Genomic DNA, 14,559 nt, shown 5'->3' on the forward strand with positions numbered 1-14,559 from the left:
CAGGGGATCTATACACCACTCTACACGCGACTTCTACCGTTGCAATGCTCTCCAATCCTCCTCAATCGGGCGGCGGCATGCACCCGCGCCAGCGCCAACACCGAAGACAAATCTCCACACCCACAGCCTTTGAAGCCGTCAAGATCGCGCCACTGCCCAACTTTTCCCAGCAGCAGCAACAACAACGCCAACCTATCGCCCACCGACGAGGTCTGAGCCTGGATACTCGACGACAGCAGCAATTCGTGCCCACGACGCCCACATCATCCTCTGCTCGGCAAGAGTATCTCGCTGCTCGACATGAGTACAGCAACCAGATGGCAGCGATGCCGCCAGTCTCTTCCTCCAGCCCGGCCGTTCCCACCACACCACAGCAAATCCTTCGAGAGAACCAGCAGCGACAAAGCCTGTCTCGTCCTGGCACGTCCGGCACCGACCACAGCGACACCTCGTCCAACCACTCGTTCCAGTCCTTCCATGACAGCAGCGACGCCTTTCTCGTATCGCCAAACGTGACGCCCAACAACCAGCGGTTCGTCGATGCCCTGGCCAGCCCTGCGCCAATGGTGGAGATGAGTCCCCTGCCGTACGAAGCCTACATGAACTCGATGGGCATGATGAAGAACCAGGCCGCGTTTGGCAGCAACAGTGGGATCGACGTTGGTGGGGGTAGTTTTGACTTTTACGCCCAGGGGGATAGTGCGCTTTCCACGCCGACGTTTCTTACTTTTCCCGATTCTAGTCCTGCGAGCACAGGTCAGGGTGGGTGGATTTCGGAGGGGGAGACGGGGTCTGCGCAGAGCCGTAGGAACTCACGCAGGATAAGCAATGGGATTAGTGATAAGGTGGCCAAGTTTGAGAATATGATGAACAACGGCGGCGACCTTCAACATCGGCCGGTGACACCTTCCAATCATCATCAGTTTGTTGCGGGAGGGGAGATTAACCAGTGGGCTGCCGGGGTGGACAATGAAAGTTTTCCTCCGACCCCGACTGAGATGCCGGCGGAGCAAGAGCAGCAGCAACAGATCCCGAGCAGGTTTCGCGATGATTATGATGAGAGTATGGAGGAGACGCTCAAGCCTGTGAGGGGGAATAAGCATAATAATCGGAATTCGGGGATTTTCCAGGAGCTGAGGCAGCAGGCGGAGCAGCAAGCTGCTGCTGCTGCTGCTGCTGCTGGCGGTGTCAGTCAGACACCGCCGCCGCCGAGGGGAGGGGTGATGGGGGGGTATGGTGGTGGGATGCAGCAGGGGTTGACGACGCCAGAGTTTATGAACATGCGGAGCATGAATGCCGAGTTTGTTAAGATTGAGCACAATTTTGATGGGTTTCACTTTGGGATGGCAGGGGGAGGGACGATGGCGCCGCAGATGGGGGGTTTGGTTGGGACGGCTGCTGCCGGGGGTATGATCAACCCGGGTGGTGGTGGTCAACTGGATGGTGATGGACAGAAGGCGACGCTGCAGCACATGCCGCTTACGGCGGCGAGTCTGTCGCGTCATAGCTCGCCTCATCCATCGTCGTTGCATCAGCACCGCCGAACGGAGTCGATTGCTTCTCTGGCGTCTGCGGCGTCGATTGCCTCGATCAACATTGAGGAGACAAAGACCGATACGGGGGTCACGCTGGATGACATTGCGCAGTATATCCAGGGACCTGACCCTTCGGATGGGAAGTGGGTGTGCTTGTACGAGGAGTGCAACAAGCGGTTCGGGCGGAAGGAGAATATTAAGAGCCATGTCCAGACGCACCTGAACGACCGCCAGTATCAGTGTCCGAGCTGCCACAAGTGCTTTGTGAGGCAGCATGATTTGAAGAGGCATGCCAAGATTCACACGGGGATCAAGCCTTATCCGTGTGAGTGTGGGAATAGCTTTGCGAGGCATGATGCGTTGACGAGGCATCGGCAGAGGGGGATGTGCATTGGGGCTTTTGATGGGATTGTGAGGAAGGTGGTGAAGAGGGGGCGGCCGAGGAAGGACAGAGGGGAGGGGGGGGAAACAGAGAGGAGGGAGAAGAAGGAGAGGGTTAGGAAGGGGAAGAGGGAGGATGGTGGGGGGGAGGAGATGAGCAGTGCGAGTAGTCAGAGTGGGTATAGTGAGAGTTGCTCGAGTGTTGGGTCGCCGACGGGGTATGAGGAGGACTTTCCGGATATTTTGGATGTGGCGATGACGGGGGGTGGTAATGGGGTGAGTGGGACTGCGACGATGGATCCGGGGAGTTTGAGTTTGGGACCGCCGGGCGGTGGGGGTGGTGGTGGGTTGAGTAATGCGCGGATGCCGCCTGTTCATCCGATGTATAAGGGGACGACAACAAGTATGGAGGAACAGGTCAGGAGTCCGAGCGCGATGAGCAATTACAGCCGTGCCTCGTCGAGGCTTTCTGGGAGGAGGGGGACGGCCGGGGAGGAGTTTGTGCCGCCTCGGCGACATGGGTCTCCGGCGAAGAGCACGGCGAGTTATCATACTCCGCCGGAGCTGTCGAGTAGCTCTTCGCCGCCGCCGACGGGGACAAGTGGGAGATTTTTTGAGGATGGGGACAGTCAACAGCAGCCGGTTTCGACGGGGGTGTGTATGCCCGGCTTTGTGAGCTTGGATAATGACATGTTGATTGGGTTTGGGGGGGAGGGTGGTCATCCGCATGGGTTGGTCGTGCCGGTGCAGTTGGATCATGGTGGGCATCATGGTGTGCCGGGTTCGATGGGGATGCAGCATCAGGGGTTAATGTCGACGTTGGGAGGCAAGTTTGATCCTGAAGGGGAGTATGAGCAGATGGGGATGTTTGGGGGAATGAATGGGATGGGGGTGCCGGGCGGGGATGTGTTCTTTTCGGGGAACTGAGAACTCGATGGGGGCTCGGGCCAAGTTACTACTGAGCAATACCTTTTTCCTTTTTCTTGCCATTGCTTTCTATGTGGTATATCTGCCTTTTCTTGTATCTCTTTTTGTTTTCTCTTGTATTGTGTGTGGGCTGGGCCGGGCTGGTTTGGTTATAGAACTGGCAAGGCTGGTGGTTTGGTGGGGTCGTGAGGCAGGCTGACTGGGCATTTGGATTATCATTTGGGATTTTTGTTTGTTTGTGTCTTGCACTGTTGCTGCTTTTCTTTTGTCAATCTCTTCTCTCTGGCCCCAAGGGGTAATGTGCAAAGGCTGGAAACAAGGGGTTTTTGCTCTCGGGCGTGGGCGTCCGTTTTGCTATCTTATATCATCGTTGGAAGCTTGTTCCTACTAAGAAGCGTATAATTCTTGTTTCTTGAGATTTATTGCCTTGCCTATTTTGCTCGCTTCTGCTGCTTATGAAGGCATTTATAACGTGTACTTTAATGTCGCTTCATGGTGGCTAGTGTAAAATAGGGGTGAGGGCTTGGAGATTACGGGATGGGGGTGGGCGATGGGGTTGGATGATTGGTCTCGGTTGCGGGAGGGGGTGGGTGATTCTGATTTGCTGCTGTGTCTGTTATTTTTTTTTCATGTTGACTTGTCGGGTGGTTGTTGTGCTGATAGGCGCGGTTTGGATAGTTGAGGTGGATAGATACTCTACCTAGTCTGCCCGTGTTGGTAGCAACAATAAAGAGAAGAATTGAGCTTGTTATTCCGTCTTGCAATACGTACTCTGTCTCATGTGTCTACCTAACATGCATGTGTACTTCGAAATTTCGGAACCATTATGAGTCTGCGTAGGTGGGTAGGTGATGGTAGGAACACTTTACAAGAGCTTTGAGCTTTGGTGAAGGTGAAGGGAAAACTTAGGTATTTCAGTTGTCCTTATTCCAGTATGTTTAACACCGCGGTAGCACACTTCAAACCAAGAAGGTCACATAGGCACCGTCCACCTTCTTGCACAGGGGCTGTGATCGTAAAGTACGCAAGACATATATGTCATGACAAAAGGTAAATTCAACAAGGTCTATAAAATTCTCAGCATCTTCTTCCAAACCCCAAAGACCTGGCCCCAACCATCACAGATACCCTACTGCCTATGCCAACAAGAAAACTAATTCACCCTCTCCTCTCTGATTTGTTTGATGATGGAACCAGGCTGAAGTGGGCTTTTAGAGTTGGCTGGCGGCCGCCTCGCACCACGAAAGGGAAACACTGGAACAGCTCAAGAATTAAAAGTGCTCAAAACCTGATAAAGCACGAGACAGGCGCCCTTAGGCTTAACTTACCCGCTCTGTCACTGAACACCGGAACGTGGTTTCTCAAATGTCATGGTTGCTCAAGAGCACAGTGCGCGCGCACAGTTTTGCGATTGGCTTTGCCCCACCATTGGAGATTTCTGAGCTCACATCTGCGCTGTCAGCGACAACATCATGAGCGGACACAGCAAACACCGCGACATGCTCTATCCTTCTCGTTAATCCTCGAAATATCTGCTCCCTTCCCCTGCCGGAATTGCAAGAGAATACAGCATCAGAATTGCGAGACAAGACAGAATGTTCACTCCCACCACCCACCACCCCATGGCGGGGTCGTTCGCCTCTGTGGACATCACACCAGCCATCAGCCTCACCGGCGACCTGCCCCAAGGCTTGCCAGCAGATATTCTGTGTGTTGTCGGTCCAGATCTGGCTCATCATCTTCTTTTCACTTTGGCGTCGGAGAAAGGCCTGCCGCAAAGGAAAAGCATTGATGTCACGGCTTGCGCGGAGGGCGAGCAGGGGGTTCACCAGATCGGTCAGCATCCGATACATCCTTGCAGCTTGAAGAACAAAAAGCTAACAGGTCAACAGCGAGAAATATCCTCCTCTTTACCCTCGCCCTTGACTCCAAAATCACCGCTGAGCAGGCCTGGAACATCTATTACGATGCCTGGCTGACCCCTTCCAACCTCACCGCCCTCCAGACCCAGGCCCAGAAGCTCTTTGACCTTGCATCCTCCCTCGACGCCTGGTATGCTGGCCCATACAGCCAACTCCGCTTTTGCGATTCTGGGACCCTCGAATTCGTGAAAGACGTTTGGTCGAAATACACCACATCCGAAGCAACCGAAAATTTCGACACCATACTGGAACGCTCCCAAAAACGCAAGGAAGAAACATATGGTGAAGAAGGGCAGGCAGTCGTCACTTCCAGCGTGAGATCTTGCGCGCCACTGTCAGTAGGCGGGCTGGTGGAAGCGCTGACTGAGCTTACCGAGGAAAACTGGCAAGCGACCGTTAAGAAGCAGGATGAGAAGAAACCAAACCCAGTGTTTGCTGCCGCTTTGGCAGCTAGCGATGAGAACCAGAGACGAGTGCTGGAATACCCCACCGATCCACTGGTCGGCTTCCATCTTGCCTCCGCCAACGCCCCGTTGACGCCACTGTCGCCATATAGAATCGAGAATGTGGATAAGAAGGACATCAAGGATAGGATTGTCGAGACAGCGAGGATGCAGTGGGGTGATTGGTTGGAGGCATTCAGAGAGGCGGTTGGGGAGAAGAGGGCCACGGTCAGGTTTGCGGCGGCCGACTTTTTCTCATTGTGCTGGACGTTGAAGAGAAACAAGGATTGTGGAGAGTTAGAGGCGTGTTGGCATAGGAGAGAGGTTAGGTTTGACATTTTGGTCTTGGACGAGAAGGAGTATGCAGAGGGAGAGGCGCCGAATGAGTTTGACGTTGTTGACACGGGAGTTTTGGGAGATGAGAAGGGGGTGTTGAATGTGCTTGTTGCTGGGTTGGTGTTGTTGAAGAGGGTGCCTTCGTCGACGATATATACGGAGTGTTATGCGAAGGATTATGAGGCTATTTTGGAGGGGTACACGTCAGCGTTTTCGGTTTTGTTGGGGGTGAGCCCGGGGGAGTATTGGACTAACTCGACGAGTGTGGCGGTTGTGGATGAGGTGTTGGCTACGTTCAGTGAGAGGTATGCTGATGACGAGAGACCGAGGGGCATTCAATCGAGGCTGGCGTGGAAGTGGAATTCTTTGCAGGTTAAGGGGCAGAGGGACCAGTTGACTATGGAGGCGAGGGATTTGATCATGTTCTTTGAAGGGGTGTTTGGTAGGATCTTCAAGGCTTATGAGTCGAGCCAGGACAACAGCAAGAGAAGAGGGCCACATCATCATTTCCACTTCAACACTGCTGCAGCTATCCTCAAGGTTCTCTGCGAAAGACTGTGCTTGGACTTTCGCAGGGTGTTGGATTCATATGAAACGTTGCCTGCGGACTTTCGTGCCGGGACTTTGGAACCTCACATCAAGGGATGGGGCATTTGCGGTGTGCCTGAACCGTCAGGGAACCCCGCATATACGGGGGATTTTCTGTCTGGTGAGCTGGCTTTGAAGTTGAACAAGAAGCTTGACTCTGCGGCGATTACGTTTACTGTGCCGGCGGAGAAGTGGAAGCCGGTAGCCCAGTGTTCCAGAGACGAAGGCATTCCTCTGCCTCTGAAGGTCACAATCCCGGAAGCCGAGATCGAGTACACGAACTACCAGCTAGCGTTCGGCTCTATCACCAAGTTCAACTCGCCTGACCAGGATGGCGTCCCAGGCAAAGTGGATGAAGACAAAGAAGAATGGTCCGGGTCTTCTGATATAGTGGTGTCGCTATATGTCCCTATGGAGAAATTTGCGGGCTTCCAACAATCCAAACAGAGTGTGGCGCTGTGCACTGCAGACCCTTTCTACAACCGATTGGCGTACAAGACGGTGCTGGGCAATCCTCAATGCGAAATTCACCGAGTACCCATCGATAGTGTACTCGTCACACATGTACTTCCTGGGCAGTGGCTCCTCGAAAATGAGACGGTATCGGTTGAGTCAGCGACCAAGAAGCTTGGCGAATCAGAGGTGACTTCTTCGATGACTCCATGGTTTACAGCTAAGCTGGATGAAAATGCTGTGGATGCCAAGGCGGATGTTGTCTTGCAGATCATCGGGCACATCGATATCACCTCGGATGAAGGGCGTAGCTTGTTGTCGGACAAGTCAGTGCCCATCAAGATGGAGCAAGTCTCGCCCTTCACCATTGAAGTGGTCTTTGGCGCCCGGAAGTTGGTCTTGCCCATGATCTTCACAGTTCCTGTCTCCAAGGAGAAGTGTGCCCTAAGAGTGGCACGCAAGTCACACTATGTTGAGGTGGTTTCTTCTTTGGTGAAGCCGTTGGATGTGCCCCAACTTGACACGCACATCCTGCCGTCGACAGCGATTCAGCCATCTGGGATCCCGGCTACGCTCAACATCCCACACCTTAACCTTGACAACCTTCCCATTCTGTCAATCGACGAAGATGAGGATGAGGATCCCCGGATCAAGTTTTTGACCACCCTCACCTCCCTCGTCTTCTCGGGACGTGAGCGCCGTCTCCGCGAGGAGGTCAACGCACAAGACGACAACTACACCGGTCTCGGCCCTTCCCCTCGTCTCAACTTCAAGGAGTCCCTCTTCACCATATTTATGCTCTCCTCTGGTCTTCAAGGAGGACAAACAGGACTCTTTGCCATTTCGGACCCCAAGAATGGCGGCATTCACATGCTGCTCTTTGTCAACGCCATCCGCCTTGACTGTCCCCATGCCACGGTCGTCTTGGATGCTGCTATTCTTCCTTTCACAAAGGCTTTGGTTGACAGCAAGGAGCTAGAGGGCTTTTTGCTGTTGATCAGAACTTTGGAATGCTGCACCATCACCGTTGATGACGAAGAGCTCAAGATGTGGAAGAAGGCTTTGCCTGCCTTTGTTGAGAGGTGCAGAACTTGGGAACATAACCCCAAGACGTGTGAGTATGTTACTGCCTCGGGGGAGAAAGGGCAAAAGACTGTTCCGTTGAGCTTGAAGGAGGGGGAGCAGGTTATTTGCTCTTGTGGTCAGGGGAAGTTGCCTTCGGATTTCATCCCGCTGCCGGAGTGGGATGAGACTGCTGCAATGTATTCTACTAGGGTGGCGATCAGCCCAGTTTATGCTTCGCAGTTGGTGGAGGATATCATTGACCCGGCACTGGCGAGAGGGTTGGCGGGGGGTGGTGAGAAGAGGGTGGCGGGTTGCAGGGCGTGTGGGAAGGTGGAGGATGAAGAGGAGGGGGTGGCGTTGAAGAAGTGTGGGAGGTGTTTGAAGGTCAGGTATTGCAGTGGGGAGTGCCAGAAGAGGGATTGGAGGAAGCATCGGATGGAGTGTGAGGAGGCTGAGGAGCATCACCGGAAGTAGAGCAAGGTGTAAAGAACTTTAGGGGGCTAAATGATCAATCGATGGTTTAATGTAGCCGTCTCAAGTCCGGTTCCTCCGACCCAACCAGGCTGATTCTCCGAATCTCGTCAACAAATCTCGATGATCTTGGCCTCGTCAGCCTTGAACTCCAGCAATTCGTCCTCGCCGTGTCCAAATGCCCGAATAGCAGGCCTTCCCCCGGGAATGCACTCGAAGAACTGCACCTTTCTGCCAATTGTGACGGCCCCAAAGCGCGCAATGTTGGCGGCATCATGCAGTTGCTCATCCACCACATGCAACCACCCCCACGCACGAGAGACGTGATCCTCCAGCTGAGATCTCCAGTTCGACCAAACAGACTCTTTCAATGATTGCCCCTCAGTTGGATCCAGCGGCTTCGCATTCAACAGGACGGTCCCGAGACCACGGTTGCCATCAAAGAGGACGCGCACTCGTAAGTTTAGCTCCCCAGAGTTCCTCAAGCGCTCCAATGCAAACCTATCAGAACTCGAGAAAAACAAGGCCAGAAGGTTGAGCCACATGGAGCTGACTGCTTGGTGCTGGGCTGGGAAGACGATGTCGTCGTAGAGCTCGATGAACAGACTACGCGCCGTATACGGAGTTACAAATAAAGTTAGTGGTGAACTGTCTGTAATAATTAGCAGATACACTTACACTCTTGAGAACTAGTCCGGAAGGCATTTTGATTGAATGTCTCGGGTATCTGTCGGCTTTGTTTGTTGGAGAGAGAAGATTGGGTTGGAGGAGGTTGTTTGGAGAAGGGGACCAGATGGAGAGAGAAGAGGGGAATTGAAAATTGAAGGGAAAGGATGGATGAGAAGTTCGTAGAGTGGCGGGGTAGTAGAATAGGCGGGGAATAATAAGGCGGAGAATACTAAGGCGGAGAGAGCAAGGTGGAAGAACAAGGCAGAGAGTGAAGCCAGGGTTGGAAGGAGCTGATCTGATGTTAGTGTAGGGAGGGGCGGAATCCGATGACAGTATTGGAAGGGGCAGAATTTCTGGGGAGAGATCGGAGCTTTCATCTAATGCCATGACGCTACCAGATATTAATGCGGCTACAGTTAGTTACCTAGATCAGAGGATACGGACCTGACAGTAGGGCTACACCATAGCTTACCATCAATTGACCATTTAACATCTTAAAGTTCTTTATATCAAGACGGTGAAAGCAGCAAGGACACAAAGTTTGAGGGTTCATCTGGCACCAACGGAACGTCGGCAAGCCACAAGATGTCACACCCAATGGTTAGAGATTAAGCTCAAGGCCAGGGTGATGAAAGGTTTATTGATGTCTTTTATCGATCTCAACTTTCATCGTCACATTCTGCCAGCTCTCATTGTCACCAATCCTAGCTTTCATCGTCATCAATCCTAGCATTCATCATCACCAATCCCAGCTTTCACCGTCGCCAGTCCCAATTCTAACCCTCATCAATCCCAGCTTCATCACCAACCACCTCACTCCCAGCTTGTACTATTACCGTACTCTATGCCAAAGCCGGTAGCTTATTAATCCAACTTCATCGATACGATGCTTCAATAGCTATCAATAGAACTTGACAACAGTTTCCTGAGAGGCCTTGGAACTTTCCTAGTAGTTTCAAGGATTGTGGTACTAGCGGTTCTTTACATCTTCTGCCCGATTACCACGGCAGTTTATTGGGGTGCGCGTTTTTTTCCGGAGGATGTTCGGCATGCACTTCTAAGCTTTTCGTTCGTGTGGAGGTTGGAAGATGGAGAAATGTGTGGGGGAGGCTATACATACGTTTCTGTTGGCGAAAATATGTCAGGGAAGGTTGTGGGCAAGGAAGTCTTATGATGAGGGGTGGAGGGAGAGAATTCTGGAGAGATGTTAAGCCTGTTTTGGGAAGGGACATTGTGCCACAACAATAATGTATCAGATTAGATGCTCTCAGCTTTCTTCATGATTATATCAAATGTGCGTTTGGATCTAGAATGTCATGTCGCAGATAGAGACTGTGTATATGTAACTGTTGACATCCGGAGTCAGGCGTATGCTTTTCCCAAAGCACTGCGAACATCTAGAGCCCCTAATTATCTTTTAGTCTTTTAAAGCCTCTCGACTTCGGGGTCCCCGGGTCTTTAAAAGGCCTGTACACTATCACCACAGGTCTGTACACTATCACTACAGGCCTGTCCGCCATCCCCAAACGCCTCTCTATTTTGTTTAACGGCATACTAACTATTATTAAGGCTAATAACCATTCAGGTGGTTGGTCAAGGTTTAAAGAACTTCAGAGGTCTAACTGATTCATTGATGGTATGGTATAATTCCAGTCATGCGTATCTGCCCCTCTAGCACCTCACCACCAGTCTCCAGCGGACGCTGGGTCTGCGAGTCCCCGAATATCCCTGACGATCTCAATGATCTTAGCTTCAGCAGCCCTCCACTTATTCTTGATAGCAATGATGGGTTTGAAACTCCGTTTGAGCTTAACGCTGGTGAAGATGCGCACTTGGTACTCGGCTGGGCCTCCATAGGTCAACCAGCAAAAGCCATGAGATTTGGGGAAACACTTGGGGATAACGTGTGTCCACATGCGGACAATGGACTCCGAGCTTCAGAAGTCGATGTCTCCGGGTCTCTACAATACATGAAGGGTATTAGTGGCGAACTCTGCAAAGCTGAGGACAAATGCACTTACAGTTTCGACACCTATGCCAATGCGAGTTCGCGAAGGAGGCATTGTGGATTTGCTTGTTGGAGAGAGAAGGTTGAGTCGAAGGTGGGGTGGAAGGCTGAGAGAGATGGAAGACGTTAAATATTGAATTCGTCGGGTCGTGGGACAGCAGAAGAGGCAGGATCAACATCAGTGTGGAAGGAGCGGAATTCAATATCAGTAGCGGAAGGAGCGGACACTCTAGAGAATGGTCGCTGTTTCCATGAATGTCAGGAGGTTCCCGATTAAGGCAGTCATGGTGAAGGAATGGGGAGTTATCACATTAAGTAGATAAAGATCAACTTCTCGAGAGGTATCAAGCCTTCCATTCCTTGGAGAAGATACCCAGCCTAAATGCCGCACATACTCTTCCATCTCCGGCCGAGTGACGAGCACTGCTCAGAGCGCTGGTACGGCACCATACCGCCCACGTCCATCATTGCCGCGTAAAGTATCATCCTTCAAATCTTCAGATTGCCGGTGGAGTGGTGTCTGATCAGTTCGTAATTTCCCCGTTACCTCTCTGGTACTCTTTGATGAGATTCCGCAGCGGCTCGTTGTCCTTTTTGAGCCTCCTGTTCTCCTCCCTCTCTTGGTCCAATTGCTTGAAGGACATGAGGTCTTCTAGCTGATGGAAGCCTCGGCGGGTACAAGCTGGTTCTTATCAGAGGGCTGCACCGCGCTGTCGATCGCGAGGCTGTCAGTCGAACTTGAGGGGGTGATGATGAGTGCCTCGTCATCGGAGGTATCCTCATGGCCCGCGTCCGAGTTGACCAAGTTTGGATGTGACAAGATATGGCCAGGGAGGCACCGACAGGTGCGATTGGATTCCGCTTCACAGATTGCGCGAGTGTGCTCTTCATATAGCTGGTCTCTTGGATGTCGGTCGTGGGTTACCTCATCAGTTTCGCCGTCTTCATCAGATTCGTCGTCATCTTTGTCGTCGCCAGAGTCTGACTCTGACTCTTCTCCGGAAACAGAATCTGAATCTTCATAAGGTTCGTCGTCACCTTCTTCATCCTCCTCTACATCATCCTTCTTTTCATCATCCTCCGCGTATAGATAATACACTCCACGCATTTTAGACTCCAACCATGGACCGTCTCGTCCACACTTTCTCGAGCAACGTGTATTTCAACTGCGTACGTGGCTGCAATTAAAACACACAGAACAAAGATGGAAAGGGAGATGCCAAAGAATATCGTCAGGTATATGCAGCATGGGATATTTTGGATCCAGCCCCGGCCGCGCGTACCGATGCTATAGGACTCGGAGCCCAGCATTGTGAATGATATTCGGTGGTTAACTTGAAGGGCGCGGTGTGGGTATCTGAATGGCAAAAGTCTGGTGGATATGGTTTTGGGAACGGTAAGACAAAGGAAGAATGGCATGGAAAAGGGTTTCGGGTTTCCCCAGACTTTTTGGAACGCGTCTCTGAGGTCACTTGGTTTCTGGGTTTTTAAGCCACGCGTGTGCCCCCTCTCAGACGCTCCACATACTGTGACAAACTGAAAATACAGGGCCATCAAGCTCGCAGATAGCTTAGATATCACTGAGTATGCCTCTGTACACGAGAAAGTTTGGATGATGGAGGTGTGGCACCACGGTAGGCCACAACGCCCAAACTCCTGACTTTCAGCCCCCAGCAAGTTCAGGTAACGTACATTATAAGCGAGTGCACCATATAAGCGAGTGCACCACTTTCCACCACCCTACGAATACTATCCTCAATTACACCACATCAGCACAAGGAATTAACTATAATTACATCAGAAACAGCTGAATCTGAGGCATCTGCAGCTTCCTGGCAAGTGCGCGCATTATGGCCAGGCTTGCCGCACACACTACAGCACTGAACCTTCGTACGAGCCCCCTGCATTACTACTATCCGGCTGCGTTTCTTGCACTCCCTCCTTATCCACGGCCTTCTGATCCAATAGATCCTGTGCCTCTTGTATAGTAAGTGACCCTCCAAGCCTTACACGTGTTTTTTTAGCTCTCCGGCGCTTGCTTAGTGCCTCATTGGCCTTACGGAGCGAAGAGACCTCTGCACGAAGGAGAGCCACCTGGTGCATTATAGCCGTTGTACCCTTTTAGTAAGCTGGTCTACCGCAGCTAGCATTGAAGTTGGGGAGCTATTTTGATGGTTAGTAATGCGAGTCTTGATGAGCGTTGATTGTGAATTGGCTTCTCGAGGGTTGTGTGGTGTCTGGGAGACCCAAGGTTGTGCAGTGCCGGGCCGTGAGTTTGGAGGTGTTAGCGTACGAAGCTTCATATCCAGCTTAGAAAGCACCCTCTCTGGATCGTACGGTATAAGGCCAGCGCCCGCAAAGCCACCCTGTATATTCTTCTCTATTATAGAGACGAAGAAGGCCTCGCGGAAGGCACAGAGGAACTCGAGCTTACTTATATGGTTAATATGCATACGTATTAAGTCTTCGATCTGGCGACCGTACGCCTATTTTAGCGGCCCAAAGCAGCCAACATCGAGTGGCTGGAGGAGGTGGGAGGAGTGTAGAGGCATGCAGAGCGTAATAATGTTGTTCTACTGGCAGTAGCGCTCGAATTCGGTCGAGTGGTAGCTTTCGTGGCCATCGAGGATCAATAACCGGTATTTGCCTTTTGTACAGGACGCTGTATAATAGTCGAAGTGCTTGATCCAATCTAGGCCTACCGGATTAGTAGTCTATCCATTATCGGTGGTTACGATACGCCAGGTGGACGGTAAATTGCATTCGGTATACCAGTTAGTAAGGTGGTACTGTGCGGCCAAGATAATGAAGGGAGGGATAGCCCAGCCGAGGGCATTAACTCCCTGGATCACCGTTGCCCATTCGCGGTTGCCAGGCTGGGCCAGTTTTGCCTTGCTAAGGCCGTCCGAGGTCGTAACTACCATACCCGCGAAGATAATACCCATTATAAACCCAGTCTCGTCGAAGTTGTAGATATCGTCATCTATAATACCGTACTTGGCCTTAGTGTTCCGTATAAGCGCAAACCACTCGGCAATAACCTTTAGATCCTCGCACTTAGCCCTCTGGTAGTCGTATCTACGCGTAAAACGCGTACGGAGCTATAGCTGGCGTTTAACGAAGTTATGTGCCCAGAGCTTACCAACAGGGGGCGCGTCGCGTACGCGTAGCAGTTGGTTGGCCATATCTTCCACACCACGTAATCTTGGTGGAAAAGCTCGCGCACATAGCTCAATGATGTATTGAACAATAGCATCCTCTTCGGATTGAGTAAGCTTCTTCGATTTGGGCGTGGTATCGCGTCGTGCAGGCCGGCCAGCGCGTCGTCGTAAGAGAGTCGTATGGTGGACGTTGTAGATCTTTCCTGCGGCTCGGAGGCTGAGATTTTTATTTTTTCAAGAGCTTCGAGGGCTAAGATCACCCTGGCTTCCTTTAAAGTAGAAGGCATATTGGGTTGTGTAGAAAAAGTCGATGTTGGGTGGAAGGATAGTGCGTCGCTTAAAAAGTGGTGCACTCGCTTATATGGTGCACTCGCTTATAATGTACGTTATCGCGATTTGTATCTCCCAACGGGCTTGTGAATGACATGGCCTGTGGCGGTGGGAGCAAGGCACTCCTCGTCGGGGCTTGCTAGTGGCGTGGAAGCTTTTTGGAGGCTGAGAGCAACTTGATGCTGCAGCCTTGACCCCACTTCCAGACTTCGATATTTAGCTTGAGATTTCGTCCTCCCAAGTTCCTTTGCTTTCACCCTCTTCTCTCAG

At 51.8% G+C, this 14,559-nt stretch overlaps 4 protein-coding genes across 4 annotated transcripts; 2 read left to right on the top strand and 2 right to left on the bottom strand.

Annotated features, from left to right (window-relative positions):
• Nucleotides 1-44: 44 nt before the first annotated feature.
• Nucleotides 45-2,843, top strand: ACE2 (Metallothionein expression activator; the record flags this gene model as incomplete). Its single annotated transcript, XM_062948414.1, has 1 exon — nt 45-2,843. One exon carries the CDS (start codon nt 45-47, stop codon nt 2,841-2,843), a length of 2,799 nt encoding a protein of 932 aa, XP_062799175.1.
• Nucleotides 2,844-4,169: 1,326 nt separating this feature from the next.
• QC764_0080860 (uncharacterized protein) lies at nt 4,170-11,263 on the bottom strand (the record flags this gene model as incomplete). Its single annotated transcript, XM_062940786.1, has 3 exons — nt 4,170-8,727; nt 10,492-10,633; nt 11,194-11,263. The coding sequence occupies 3 exons, from the start codon at nt 11,261-11,263 to the stop codon at nt 8,232-8,234; spliced, it is 708 nt and encodes a 235-aa protein (XP_062799176.1). The 3' UTR covers nt 4,170-8,231.
• QC764_511900 (uncharacterized protein) lies at nt 4,303-9,289 on the top strand. Its single transcript, XM_062948415.1, has 3 exons — nt 4,303-4,679; nt 4,736-8,578; nt 8,698-9,289. Exons 1-2 carry the CDS (start codon nt 4,439-4,441, stop codon nt 8,122-8,124), a joined length of 3,630 nt encoding a protein of 1,209 aa, XP_062799177.1. The 5' UTR covers nt 4,303-4,438; the 3' UTR covers nt 8,125-8,578; nt 8,698-9,289.
• A 187-nt stretch (nt 11,264-11,450) lies between the features above and the next one.
• Nucleotides 11,451-11,906, bottom strand: QC764_0080880 (uncharacterized protein; the record flags this gene model as incomplete). Its single annotated transcript, XM_062940787.1, has 1 exon — nt 11,451-11,906. The coding sequence occupies one exon, from the start codon at nt 11,904-11,906 to the stop codon at nt 11,451-11,453; it is 456 nt and encodes a 151-aa protein (XP_062799178.1).
• Between the last annotated feature and the right edge of the window lie 2,653 nt (nt 11,907-14,559).

This window comes from Podospora pseudoanserina, chromosome 5 (assembly GCF_035222485.1).
Source record: "Podospora pseudoanserina strain CBS 124.78 chromosome 5, whole genome shotgun sequence".
In the NCBI taxonomy this organism is placed as follows: Eukaryota; Fungi; Ascomycota; class Sordariomycetes; order Sordariales; family Podosporaceae; genus Podospora; species Podospora pseudoanserina.